The 15,751-nt window shown below is 32.0% G+C and overlaps 1 protein-coding gene across 1 annotated transcript; it reads right to left on the reverse strand.

Annotated features, from left to right (window-relative positions):
- Nucleotides 1-1,376: 1,376 nt before the first annotated feature.
- On the reverse strand, nt 1,377-12,689 carry LOC139528948 (uncharacterized). Its single transcript, XM_071325195.1, has 2 exons — nt 12,264-12,689; nt 1,377-2,078 (listed from the first exon to the last, which is right to left on the reverse strand). The coding sequence occupies exon 2, from the start codon at nt 2,028-2,030 to the stop codon at nt 1,377-1,379; it is 654 nt and encodes a 217-aa protein (XP_071181296.1). The 5' UTR covers nt 2,031-2,078; nt 12,264-12,689.
- Nucleotides 12,690-15,751: the final 3,062 nt, after the last annotated feature.

Below are 15,751 nucleotides of genomic sequence, written 5' to 3' on the forward strand. Positions count from 1 at the left end.
TTGCTAAATATACCCAGAGAGAAAAATCCTCAAACATGCATACTTTTAATTATACTCTGCCTTAACATTTCGGTACAAGAATACACAACTGTGACCCATTATTAATTTAACAAATGAATTTCATTTTGACAAACTTTAAAACTAATGAAGCTGTTGACTTGAAGGTACATTGTAGAATGAACGATAATGATATGTATATAGACATTTCCCGTTAGGGCACATTAGAATATTTCAATTACCTCTTTAAGAGACAGTTCTTCATTTTTTAACAAGTTTTGAAGAGAATATTAAACATAAATGTTTTGTCTTAGACTTATCGTTCAGTGTGCAGATTTAGCCAGTGTTCTGGTTAGATTCAAGAGCAGACGTGCACAATTTAAACATGTGCCAAAACTTATACAACGGCATACCAAATATCATTGACTTATCAGTAGTAGGTCTCCTTACATTGACCCAAGAGCAAGCTTTGACGCCGACGCTGGAAGCAGTATATCTGAGTCTTGCTTTTTGACGATACAAAAATGTATACAGACAACTGTTTATTACATTAACTAAACAACAGATATGTGGCAGTGACATACAGACATCCAGTCAGTTTTTATTATGGTTTGAATTAAGCAATTGCTACAGATGGGTTTGGATTATTATATTCAAAGTGATTAGTTTTATCAAAGTATATATGTAAATAATTTTCAGCAAAATACCAGACTGTACTATTATATCACATGCATGTTTTGTCCAATTACTGATGATGTATATGGCTTTTTTTGTGTTGGTAATATGTATTCAGACTTTGACACATCGTTTTTCATATTAGTCTCGACATCAGCAATAAGACAAATTCATTTCGTTTCGTTTCGTTTCGTTTCGTTTCAATTCATTTCATTTCATTTCATTTCATTTCATTTCATTTCATTTCGTTTCATTTCATTTCGTTTCGTTTCGTTTCGTTTCAATTCATTTCATTTAATTTTCTGTGCATGACTGATTGCGGAGCGCCATTTTTTCTTATTGGTTTAGTCGGCAATAGGAGACAACTGCCTGCATGCCTCCACATAATTTTTGACCCTGCATGCTAAAAAAAAAAAAAAAAAAAAAAAAAAAAATCAAGGCACCTTCTTCTTACAATTATTATGAAAGTTCCTTTTCAGAACTTCCTGTGTATTTAATTTCAAATACTGTAGATTCATTATCACCAATTTACAAGTGGGTAATATAATGAAACACCACAAATTTCAATTTTCATTAAAAAAAAAACAAGTTTCCTAAAATAAACTAGCCATTGCTTGTAGTATTTGTAAAATCCTAAAAATGTCTCGATCGAAACAAAACAAATGAAAATACATTATTACATTGTTTAAACCTATGCATTTTACTTACTCTTTTTTTTTCAATGCATCAACATCTTCTTCAACTGCATGTAATCTTTTCTGACAATCTTCATCCCTTTTCTTTAAACTTTCTAGTCTCCTTATATACATGTTACTTGTTTCCTCATCCATGCAGCATGTTTCTAAATAAGTAAACTTGTCCACAAACTCTCCTGTTTGTTTTCCCATGTAAGTCTCTAGTCTGCCTGCAATGTCCTTAAACTGTGTAAAAAACTGTGATAATTCTGTGTCTGTTACTTGTGCATTACCTCTGTGAAGGATTTCATTTCTTAATCTCCGTATTCTTTCAAGGTCATCCCCTGTTGTGACTTCTGTTAGGCAGGGTGCAGAAGAATGGTCCCATCCTTGCGTAGGTGGTAGAACCAATTTCAAATTTCTTACAAGTTTATAAATAAGAGGTATATCAAAGTTTGTATACCCCTTTTTCACAACATCATTTATCATTGACCATTCACCTGATCCTAAATGTTTTGACAGGTACCAGTTTGTGTTGACATCATGGGATAACCTTTGTGGAGGTTCTTTAATTGTAATAAGCTCCTGGAGAATGTCTGGGAACAGTTGCTGTGCTGCATGTCCTATTCTTGCATAATTCGTTAGCCATGACCCAGACACTACGGATGAAGACGAACTTGCCATAACTGAATGAATTTTGTTAATTTGGTGCGTTGTTGTCCATTTTGATATCTATAAATATAATTAATACAAAAAAATGTATTGGGCTTTTAACATATATGAGAAATGGAAATAAATAAGTTCAGATCTACTCAATAATACTGAAAAAAATCACAACGACCATATTCTATAAAATTCAAAGGGATGAATTATCCCATTAGACAGTACTGTATTGATATGGTCATAATTATAAATCAACTATTTACAAAACTTTTATTTTTTTCCAGATAAATGTGTACTTAGGATTTTCTACTTCAGGATTAGATTGCCTAAGGTGTATTTGGCAAAATCTTTTGGAATTTTTAGCCCTTTGTAGACGAAACGCGCGTTTGGCGTACACGATTTTCATCCTGATGAGTTTATTAGCATATTATTGCAAATACAGGTGCCTGTACTTAGCACAAAAGCACTTGTAAGTTTTATGCGTCCGAAAGCTGTATGTAAGGGGCAATATGCTACTAGGCATATGTATAGTCACAACAATTCACAACAATATTGGGCTATGAAATGCAAATACAACAATTGGACCTATTTCTCACTAGTGATGTACAAAGATATCAGGGGCGGATCAAGTATTTATGAAAAGGGGTCGCAATTCTATAAAACAGAACATATACCACCAAGTGGAGCAAGGCAAATTAAAAGATATTTGGACGATTGTATGCTAAAATCGTATACATTCGTGATAGACACGAGATTTATTTTTTGGCGGAGATCGAATGGGTACACCCTATACTTCTCTTGATCCACCACGGGCTATAGTATTCGGTAAACAAATTGTTTTTGCCACCAGATAGTTATCCCTGCCTCGTATTGTACAACTTTCGTTGCAGGCGAGACAAAAATTCAAACGTTTAACACTATACCAACCATGCTTATATCATTCTTTATTTTATTGATAAGTAAAAACTAACTGTTACTCTTTCAATGGATAGTTAATTAACAAATGTGGAATAAATTCATGATCCACCTAGTAAACAAGCTGAATTTTAGCAATTAAGACCACAATTCTAACATTCAACATTAACAAATCATACATTGTCTTTTGCATTTGAGGTAATAATTGGATTCAAGCCATGGAAAAATTATGACCCTTAAGTAACAATAAAAACTGATATCATCATATGATTCAATTGAAATTGCCATAAACTATAGAGGAATAACGTCCTGTTTTGTCTACTCTGTATAATGCCACATTAGGTTGTATGTATACATGGTTGGCTATGGCGTACAGAATTCAATAATGAACGTTAAAGGACTCTCATAGTTTCGGATAATATAATTCATCAGCGGACAAAATAACAAAACATGAATAAACAATGTTAACCTCAGTAGGATTTTCTTTTCCGTAGTAGGACATGAACACCTCACCATCTTCTTAAACACGTGGCTTTACCATACGTTATAATTGATAAAGTAACATTAAGAATATTGGAATATTCAAACGGGTCAAGGTAAGATATGCTCAGTCTGATATAGGCGAAGATATGAAAGGGACATTTAATCTATAAAAAAATAACAACACCACTGTTATAATCGAAAAAGACCATCAGAAAAACAGACAAATATCAGTACACAAAACACAACAAAAAAACTACAGGTTGTGCAACACGAACCCCACCACAACACTGATGGTGATTTCATGTACTCCGGAAGGATAAACAGATCCTGGTCCACATGTTGCTTATGTAAGCACAAACCAGATGATAAGTCTAATTCGGTATGACACATTCGAGGAAAGGGGGGAAGTAATTCTAGTTACGACAATTGGAACATATCCGTTGTCATCTATGTAACAAATATTCCATAACGGTCAATAGTTATTAAAGGTACCAGGCTTATAATTTGTTACGCCAGACGTGCGTCACCAGCTCATTAGTCAAATATGTATTAACTAGGGGATACAGTATACAGGCGCTGTTTGAATGTTGCTACAAAACATGCAATCCGTTGACAAATTTTAAGTTTGATAATCTACAACCTATAGAAAATGTGAGTCTGACCTACCCGCAAAAACTCGCCTTTTGACTCCGTCAAGGCGAGACAAAAATAAAGTAAAAAGGTGTTGAACATCTTATAATTGTTATTAAAGATAATAGGAAACTACCCCCATCATGATAACTTAAAATTCGTTAATTTACCATAAACACAAAAATCAAGCTCAAATACACCTGTTAAACAAAAGAGAGGGACCATCATTCTTTAGACAAAGGTGTATTACTTATGATAACCAAGAACATGTTTTAACAATAAATTAGAAATTTTGCCACTGACCTTGGAACCTGTGATCAAGGCCATACGAGCATTTCACAATCATTCTATACAACATAAAAAGTTGACATGTTGTCCGTACTTTGACCTATAATGGTTTACTTTTATAAATTGTGACTTGGATGGAGAGTTTTCTCATTGGCACTCATACCACATCTTCTTATATCTATATGTGTTGCTTATGGTATTTGAGAAACTGATCTAAGCTCGACATGTCTACGTTAATCAATGAACATTTCCAGTTATGGAGATTTTTATCAATTTTGGATTTTGACGGGTTCAATACATTGTACTAGTACATAAACCTATTCAGATTATATTGAACGAGGACGAAGTCTTATAAGGTATGGAATAAGCGAAAACCTTGGTTTATATTATAACATGATTATAATGTAAATAGTGTATAATGACAATAGATTAAAATGTTCTCTCTGTGTATTTTCCATATTGACTGTCAATATATATTTTAATATATATATATATATATATAACAATACGTTTGTGTTTTATTTGGTTTGATTTACTTGAAGCGATCAGCGGAAATTTTTATCTATATTTGATGCAGATATTTGCAGACTAAAATGGAAATTATAGTAAAAAAAAAGTAGCTTTAAGTAGATATTCAACAGGGAACAATGAACTATTTTAGCATTTGAAGGCCGGGACAGGGGTTCTGTGTATTCACATGATTTGTATTTCTTTACAAACTCTTGAATTTTTCGGTATAAATTTCCGACCCAAATTATTCGTCAAACATTTATTTCGTTATATGGTATAGTAAACAGAAACATAGCGTCCATATACTTTAAAATAGAAACACGCCGCTATAGGTATACTAGTCAACAAAAGAAACGATACACAAGTTTGAACCCAAACTTATCATAAAATATAATTAACAGGAAAAATTGTTGAATGAAATACATTCATTTACAAAGCAAATGCATATGATAAAAAGAATGTGACCATATTGGAAAGTTAAAAAATACCGAGTTATTGAACACAGGGCCATTTGATTTATTTTGCAGAAAATGACGACAAAAGTCGGCACTTAATTTCGAAGATAAGAATTAAGTATTTTAATATTTGCAAAGGCATTCAAAATTTTAAACGGAACATGTTTCAGTTTTCAATTTAAAGTTCTTATATCGATTTTTGATTTTTTTTGTGTAAAAATTACGATTTTTGAAATATCAAAAATTAAAAAAAAAAGATTTTCGCATTTTTGCCTTAATCAATAGTTTTAATAAGAAAATAACACTCTTTAAAACTTTGACAAATTTGGCATTTATTTACCTTGGTACAGTGTATCCCATTTCATTATGTATGGAAAATAAATTGCCTTGTATCGTTTTTTTTTTATTGTCGAGTATACATACGGTACCCTTTGAATCATGTTATTGTTATAACCAATGAAAAAAGAAGAATGCTACATTATAAACAATATTTAAACTTTTTATCAAAGGATATTGCGTAATTTAATTTTGTGATATTGCGTCTGTGTAAAAAGACGATCGTATACATTGAGTATAATTGAATTCATTGTTGAGACAGATGGCAATGACTGAACCACTTCACTGATTTGTCATTCACAAAATCATATGATATTTACACCCTGTATAACGCCGATACAGATGAAACCGGACGTTGACGCGAAAATCCAATATCTATTCTTCGGATATTTTGCTCCAATATATTCTTTGCCATAATACTCATTTGTTACTAAAAGGTTTTTCAAATGTGTGACATTTTTATATACAAATATCAAAAAACGCACGACGATATCAATGATAAAACGTGCTTGGTATTTTTAAATATTCAAAACTTAATGTTTCTCGTACCTTATAGTTTTTAAAACATACATTTTTGAAAATTTCATAATATAAATTACCAAACTTATAAAGATCGTTTGTTTATTTTGTATCTAGAAACAAAAAAATACACGTTTTAAAGTGTCTTTATTTTCATGTTGTGTACGCTTCGTTGTCGTTACACCTTTTTATACTGTACGCTTCGTTGACACAATATTGCGTTTGTCAATAAATTTTGCATGTATTAAATTATGCTTTGGTATGATTATAACCAATATGCATGTATGAAAATAATAATTTCCCACCATAACATGCAGACAGCAACCCATACTATCCGTTATATTGTCGAAACACTCTTGGAGGAAATTTGTACATGTAAACAAAAATCCTTATGTATACGAAAGTGTAAATTGGTAGGAATAGTTATCAAAGGTAGGAAAATACAATAACTCGACAGATACAAATATGGCTAAGCATACAGATACACACGTCCGATTCTAATTTGATAGCATTTTTGAAAGTTTTTGCCATACGACATTTAATGTACGGTTAGGTGGTGGGTTGGGTGCCCATCAACATGTTTAATTCCGCCATATTCTGTATGTGCCTGTCCAAAGCCAGGAGCGTGTAATTCAGTGATTATATATATTTTTTGTTCACTGTTTTGTGCATAAATTGGGCCGGTAGTTTTCTCGTATGAATTGTTTTACATTTGTCATTTCGGTGTGTTTTATAGCTGACTATGCGGTATGGGTTTTGTTCATTGTTGAAGGCCGTACGGTGACCTATAGTTGTTCATTTTTGTTTCGTTTGGTCTCTTGCGAAGAGTTGTTTCAATACCACATTTTTTTTTATATAGACAGCAATCAAAAACAATCAATGGCTTATAGGTTAAGCCTTTTGACCTGAATCTCAGAGGCGGGTCCTAGGGTTCATAGATTACAATAGAGTTACATTAAGGCTAAAGAATATGTCTATATAATAAACACGTAGCTGATAGCCATCAATTGTAATACAGTTACTTTTATGTGAATATATAAAGATGAATAGATAATTCTTAATTATAAATGGTTTGATTTTTCAATTATGTTTTTTTGTTTGTTTAATTTTTAGATTATGCTTAATTTCCTCGAATATTAAAGTCTGTCTACTGTGGTGCCAAAATCTAAATGATTGGTCATTCTGGTTATTATAAGCACCTTAAAGTCTATACCCACCCATATGCATTTCATTCAAATTTTTACTTATTTCGGAGAAGACCAAAGGGACCATATTTATATTCCCCAGTTACCCTTGGCGTCATGGGTAAATTATGCAGATGAGCAAAGCATCAATCGTCAACATAACCTTAGACATTTGCTGTGTTTCTTCTTTCATGTCTTAATAGTTATCAATAAAAAATGAAACGTTTCGCAGTTGGTTGGTACTGAACAATTTCTGGACCCTTTTATTTGTTTATGACACGCGTACGTAATGGATGATTGTTAGTTGCTTAACGTTCACTTGCAAATATGTCATTCATGTTCAGGATAAGCACAAAGTAGCAACACATACTACATGAAGGTCCTGGAATTACGTTATGGAAGTTTGGACTGCCACTGGATAAAATGAGGTATATTGAATAAGGACACAAATGTTGCCTTTCAACAGGTCTTTATGGACATCTCGTAAAGTTTTTGCAGGGGTTCGTACAGTGTAGTTAGCGTAGTACTCTCTTAACACAAGACATTGGATCTTATATTTCCATTCGGACTGGACGTAACTGCGTACTTTTACATCCCACACAACTAAACGGGTGGCCAACTTCGGTCAGGTTTTACTGCCGGTCGGAAAAAAACCAAAGTGACCATATCTAATAGTATATTTCCTAGTCATCCTTTACCAAATTCTTTCATGAATAAAAAAAATTTGGCTACAATATAGAAAGTGATTCTGTACCGGTTAATCACTTAACATTATTACAATATATGCACACTTATGAGAACTCATAATACCGTACATCCTCTCGATACTGTTTATATTTGGCATTGCACAAGTCCATGCATTTTATTACGTCCTTACCTAAAAGCGTTGGATATATACTAATTAATACTTTAGATACATGATTTACCTCTTAGTTGAAATTCGCTTTGAAATAACTATCAGTTACTAAAATTACTCCTTTGTCGATATTGTATATGGTTTTTTCTGCCTTGTACCGACATTTTGAGTTGAGCCAATTGCAACTGTACAGGTTTTTTTTATCATGTTGTGCTGTTACACCAGTATCCCAGGTTAAGAAGAGGGTTGGGGGCTCACGTGTTTAATCCCGCCGCATTTTTTTTGTGTCGGTCCAACGTCAGGAGCCTGTAATACACTGGTTATATAGATCTGTCATTTTTTCTTTTTCTTTAATACATAATTCATAAGTTATAAAAATATAACCGTTAGTTTTATCGTTTTAATTTTTTTTATATCGGGGCCTTTTTTAGCCGACTTTATGGTATAGGTTTTCCTCATTGTTAAATGTTGTACATTGAACTATAATAATTGCTTTATACACCCACTTCATTTAAACTTTGGTGGAAAGTTGTCTCACTGACCACCACATCACATCTACAAAGCTTTATATATAAAAAAAAAAAAAAATAAAAAAAATAAAGCAGTTGGAATGCCATCTATGGCATTCGGCAAATTAAGTTCAACGAGTTCCTATGTCTGCTTTCGTCTAGGCGAATTTGGACCAACATCGGCATTTGGAAGAGTTTCAAATTGTGAAAAGTAAGTCATTAAAGTTTTATTGGCTGTACTATACTTTTTGAAACTTTATTTCTACTGGAATATATTTATTAACTGTTCATTTCATCTGGAATAACGTTGAAAGTCCCAATTTCCAATAGAAGCATTCCTATCAGATGTCACGCTGGTTAAATATAATTGCAGTTTTGGCTTTGGATGACAGATATTTTAAGTTAAACTACTTTGACTAAGTTAACAGATACACATTTACAATAAAATACAGAAAAAGGGTCGCCGACACCATCTCGAATACCTTGACAAGAAAGTGATTTGTGACGGTTTTTGTCAACCATCTGTACAGTGATTATTTAAAAACGCACAACGAACGCGACACATTTGATTGAACGAACAATACAGTAAGAGAAAAATTATTTAGTATGATATTGCGTTTATTCTAAGTTCTAGGGAACATTTGAAGACACGTAGTAATTCAACGTATAGTTATTTATTATTGCTTAAGGTATTAATATGCAAAGGTGTATGCACGAAAAGATATTCAGCATTGTTTACCTCATAAAACGTATGAAATTGCACCATGTCTGTGCGTTTTGCATCTAGCAGTTTTATCAAACGTTCTATGCAATATCTAAAACTTACAACAACTGTATAATTGAATAAATAAACTAACATGCGCATTGACATATTTATATATACTCAAATAAGTTCTAGAGAGGCATTTGAAATTGTTGTCAAACCAAATGTTGTCCTGATTATCGCTTCGAACGCGTCAACGTCCGGATTTATTTATATCGGGGTTATACGGGGTGATTTAGTGGAACGATAAAATATCAGACAACATTCATACTATATCACAATAGATTGATAGATATTAAGATAGATAGTTTATTCTCATTAAACTTTGCACGCACAAAGGTTACGGATATATATAGAAGCAAAGCTAAAGGTACATAATAAACATGTACTAGTAATTAAACAATTCTTAATAGAAGAATAGAAGAATCGTAACAAAGATTTAACGACATTTTTACTATGCAAAGAATTTTTCGATTATTATATGTACATTTGAAATTCTTTGATTGCATATCATTAATGAAGTTATTTGAAAACTGTGTTATGATAAGGTAACTATATGTGTAGAAAGCGAGAGACAAAGAAAAAAAATCACGCACATTTAAAAGTCATATGAAACCTCAAATTAAATAAAAAATGATGCCTATGGTTTTTTTCAACAAAATAGAAAGTTTTCATTATTAAACTTATGTCCATATACCTTTTTCTAAGAAAAGTTCTTTAATTTGACCACATTTAGAAGAAGTTTACTTTTTAAATGCTTGCTTCCAGGAAACAATTCGCCGACATATTTTCCGAATGCAAATGACCTGAGCGTGACCTTCTCGCAAAAATCCGGTGATCGCAATACGCATGAATCTGTCACTGAAATAAACTATTATCTGATCTGATTGTACATGTTATACACGTGCTTAACATCCATGTTTCTTTGTTGATTGTTTACTATAAGGTGACAATCGGTAAACTACGGTTTCAAAACACAAAACTGAATGAGCTGCAATATTTTCACATCATAACAGACAATGAGAAAAACAAATGACGATTATACGATATGTTTGCGTAAACAATGATTGAATCGTGCACAGTTCTAAGTTTATGATATAAACATGCATTGGTTCAAGAATTGGATAAACATTATGTTTCACCAGTCACTCGTTTCATATGACTTTTTCTTGTGCTGTTATGCATCACAGTTAACGAACAACCTCAGTTAAGACCTGTCTAAATTGCATTTTATTGATAAATTCAAATTCTTTTCGTTATCTTGGTGATATTTTTTCGTTAAATAATCCAAAATTTTCTAAATATACTGCACTAATTTATCCAAAGAAACCTACTTTAAATAATTCCAGTATAAACGATATTCACTGTCCGTTCCTATATTTAGATATTTTATTTTGACACGGGAAACTACAATAAAATTTATTAAAATTAAACAATTTTTCTTTCCCTATTATTAATTTTCCCTTTTTAGACGGTAATGTTCCTAGGACACCATTTTTCTGTGTTTATATATCACAACTTGTTCTCTATGCTTGTTTTGACGTTTTGGATTTCAGTGAACGTAAATCTATCTAATACTGGTAAATTATTAATGTTTGGAATTCGTTTCCACAAATAACGTAAAACATTTTACTAAATTCTTCCTTAGATAGAAAGATTTGATTTAAAATTTGGTTGTAAATACAGTAGCTTTTTCACAAACGAGATAGCATATCATAATCTAAAAATAGATCTTTGAACATTGTTTCGTTGGTATTACTATTGATTGTTATCAGTAAGTGACAATCAAAGCAAATATTATTTCGACCAATACACATTCATGGGTATATAATCTGTTGATACATGTATCTTGGCTTTTAGATTTATGAGTTTGACTGTCCCTTTGGTATCTTTCGTTACTCTTTGGCATTGCATAAGGTAATGTTTTTTTCTCTGACTGTTAATGACGTTTTTACACTTAATCCGTGTACTGATTGATGTTTTAGTCAAAATACATATTTTTTTTTATTAGATGATAAGAGCTTTGAACTATCTGTCAGTTATTACTGCGAGTACTCTCATTTATGTCTTTTTTGTTGTGGATTTGCATAAGTATCATACCACGTCCAGTCTGTTGTATGGTGTATTTCTGCTTGATATCGATCTGATGATCGAGTTGAGCGCTTTTCAACGTTTTTGTATACCTTGTTCTGTATTGTTACGCCACTGTCCCAGGTAAGGAGAGGGTTAGTGCCTTCAAACTAGTTAAACCCTGCCACATTCTGCATGGCATGTCCAAATTCAGAAGCATATATTTCAGTGGTTGTCGTTTGTTGCTATATATCACATTTTTGCGTTTATTATCTTGTACATAAAGCAGGGATCAATTTCATGCAAGTAAAATATTGTCATAGTGTCACAAGTTCGTTTTAATTTGTGTTTGTACTAGGTCATGGTTATATAATATGCGTGATGAGCTCGAGATATTTCTTTTTCAAAACAACATTAATGATCCCATAACAGAAATGTCTGCTTCACCAATTCAAAAGATAAGATGTATCAATGACTTTCGTTTAACTTTGTTTGCATTCATCCTGTGGCTTTTTGTCCCTAATGTATTGTTTAATTTGCTTTGTAGGGGCATATTATAGCTAACATTAAAGATTTTGTTCAGCATTGAAGCATAAAAGATGACCTACTGTAGTTTAAATCCTTGTTCTTTGTTCTAAAATTGAATAGTTATCTCATTTGTAGTCATGCATTACGCCTGTATGCTTATATAGTTAAAGGAAATAAAATTGATGTTTCGTTTAATATATATATTTACCTGGTTTTAAGATATTGAGAAATTATCAATGTCCCTCAAAGAGTCGTATTCTAATGAAAAGATAGAACAGCAACACACTGAATGCCATATTAGTTTTGACTTCCTTCTCCTTTAGAATTTCACTTTTTTTCTCTCTCTCCAAAAATAGCATAAGATATGGGAACAAGTCCCATATATTAAGGACGTGTTGTGATCTGTTGTAATTCAATGTTCAACACTTGCCTCATTTTGAGGCCAGGACATTGGGAAGCAACTAACAATAATGTATTCTTTCACTTATTGCATTAGTCTCCAATTTATAACTGTGTACTTATGTTTTCAATCACTGTCAACCAAACTAAAGAAAAGGTTTTACAATCAAGTTGACGTATAATTCCGCAGACCTTAATGTTTTTACTGTGTGTAAATCACCTGAGTAAATTTAAAACACACATATTTTTTTAACTTCCGTATGTGCACATATTGTAGCCTATAAAATGTGGGCACTACATTTGTGTCACATGTTTGAAATTTAAATTATATGATGCAAATGTTGAAATAGCTAGATTCCCGGTATTTTAAAGAATACATTTATTCTAACCTGGCCTTTTTGATGGTGTTGGTAGGGTCCAAAAGTCTGGGCTTCTTTCTTAATGTTCAGAATTCATATCCATAATATATATCCATCGTGGCATTCTTTATATTTATTACTTATTACTTTTTGTGTTTTCTGAACTAAAAATGCACCAAATAATGTCTTTGGACGGATTTATGTGTAATTTTACGGTCAATAATTCACTGTAAGAATGACGGCACAATTTTGATCAGATTTTATTTGTAACTGTAGGTCATGTTTATTGACAGTTGTGTTTTTCAGGCATCATTTTCCTTTCATAAGGATTACAAAATTGTTTATGTCTACGGGACATACATCAACCTACGATATGCTACTGTCGTGTGTTGCCGTTATTTAACATCTTCATCTTCCCTTTTTTAAGAGAGAGGATACGAACCCCAAAATGAGGAAGACAAGACCTGAAAACATGAGGAGGTATAACACAAAATGGACATAGAATAAATAGCAAAATTTATCTAATAACAACATGTTCATATATTCCTACATGCAATTCAGAATTTCCTTGCACAGTCTCGGCAATATTGAAATGCAACATTTGTTTACTGATGTAAGTGTGAATATGCATTGTTAAAAATGTTTCACTCAAAAAAAAAACCACCTTAAAAATCATTCATGGGCTTCAAATATCGCTTTAAGAAATTCGTACGACTTCAATACTTTGGGATATTCAATTACCTCAGGTAAGTCAGGTATTAAATTTTCCTAAACAGAAAGAAGAAAGGTAAGCATGAATAGTATTTATATGAAGATTAACCAGAACTTGTTAAAAAAAATCACCAAAATGTGCTTTGCATTTTAAAGACGTCAATTTGAATATAGTTCATTAATTTATCAACGTGGAATGTAAGAAAACATGTTATAAACATTGTTAGTACCTATTAACTGACTACTCAGCTGATGATACCCTCGGGGACAAACAGTCCAATAGCACTGGTATCGACCAAGTGCTAGTAAATGAACATAACACTTAGTTCATAATTTCGTGCGTCCGTTGCGCTTTTCATGATATTTAATATTGAAATAGTTTCAAATGCATATCATACAAAGTCAAGTTGACATCATATAAAGATGTTTGCACGTTATAATGAGAGCAACGTTATTTCATTAAATATCCAGACACTGGAAAATTTGAACAAAGAAAAACGTACGGCGAACGAAAAATTGATTGGAACAATCTCACGAACAGTTAAAGACAATGCAAGTACCTAGAGTGTTTTAAATCTCAGTTAAAAACTCATTGATTTTTAATTACATTTTTTCTTTTCTCTTTTACGTGTTTTTAACTTGTTTTGTATAACTTTTAATGCAACTTTTTGTATTCTTTTTTTAAGGTTTTAGCTTGCTTTTAGCCTAGTTTGTAATTTTTTACTTTTTAATTTAACATGTATTTTCGACTTTTTATTTTATGGTAGGCATTTTTGTTGTATTTTTTATTTCAGTATTTGAATCAGACACAGTGTATGTTTTATGTTTTTGTCGTTGATTTGTTTTAATGACCATGCTGAATGTACAGCGCCTTAGAGGAATTTTACTTTTTATATAGGACGCTTTATAAATTTTCATTATTATTATTATTATTATTATTATTATTATTATTATTATTATTATTATTATTATTATTATTATTATTATTATATAATGTCGTTTTCATATTATATAAGGGTTATCTCACATTCTAATGCAACAACGTTTGTAACGTTCATTTTGATTGGATAACGTCACTTTCTTACATGGCATCAATTGACAATTGATGCTATGGGACGTACGCGCAAGCGCAGACGACATATGACAGATTTTAAATACATGTTTTAACGTTGTTTTCTGTTAGTTTCATTAGAATGGAGATAACAATATTGAGTTTTAAGCTCCGACGGCATCAATTTGGGATTTGATGGTCGCAAATACCCGTTTACTGTCTCCGCTAACGCGTCGCCAGTAAACTTAATTTGCGACCATCAAATCCCCAATTGATGCCGTCGGAGCTTAAAATACAATACAGTTATCTCCTAATTATTTAACATATAAAGGTCAACTAGCAGCATATAATCAAAATTCGATTAATGTACTTGAGGTTTTGATTTTGACATTTACTTAGGGACTTTCTGTTTAGAATTTTCCTCGGAGTTTTTTTTATTTTACTTTCTTCACACCATAGAACGATTAAACCACACCATATTAATATATAAATGGATAAACTGATAAAAAAAATTAGTTTCGTACGTGTTTTTTATTAGATTAAAGTGACTTAAATAAAAGGAGAAAGATAATTTTCATTTCATGGAATAGATGCCTTGAGAAGTTTTCCTCCCACGTCGAATGATACTTTGTCCCGTATTCCTACAGGCACTTGTCTATCTCTACTATATGTGTCTGTGATGCTTTGTAATATCACTGTCCCTACAACTTTATATTTCCGTTATCGTGCTCTATTTGCAAAGCTAGTAGTAACAAGGGGTTTGAAATGCAGAGTTCTCTGAACTCTTAAAAATATTCGCATTAACGGATCTATGTATTTCGTTTTTTTCCTCGCTAAAAGTAACATTCTGGTCGGAGAGGCATTGCTGAATTTCCTTAATAAATATCTAACAGTCAAGTAGTAACACTCTAAATGGTATTCTTCTCTTCAACAAATATAAGACCTGATTCGCAGACTCAATTAGATCATCAAATCTTTATGTTTCTTTTAGTCTTAGATTTAGGATTTTTTTAGGAACTAAGAGTATTTTAATTTCAGCCAATTTTGCTTATATTTTCTAAAACAAATTGCTTAAATAATCGAACTGTTTCTGCAAAATGTGTCACCCTTGGGCCCTAGAACACAGCATTTCTTTTAGACAATAGATGAAAACTAAAACAATCCTATATGTGCTTT

The sequence above is a fragment of the Mytilus edulis genome, chromosome 6, assembly GCF_963676685.1.
Source record: "Mytilus edulis chromosome 6, xbMytEdul2.2, whole genome shotgun sequence".
NCBI lineage: Eukaryota > Metazoa > Mollusca > Bivalvia > Mytilida > Mytilidae > Mytilus > Mytilus edulis.

Excerpts from the sequence above, each read along its gene's own strand:
- LOC139528948 (XM_071325195.1), bottom strand. The coding sequence starts at position 2,030 with ATGGCAAGTTCGTCTTCATCCGTAGTGTCTGGGTCATGGCTAACGAAT.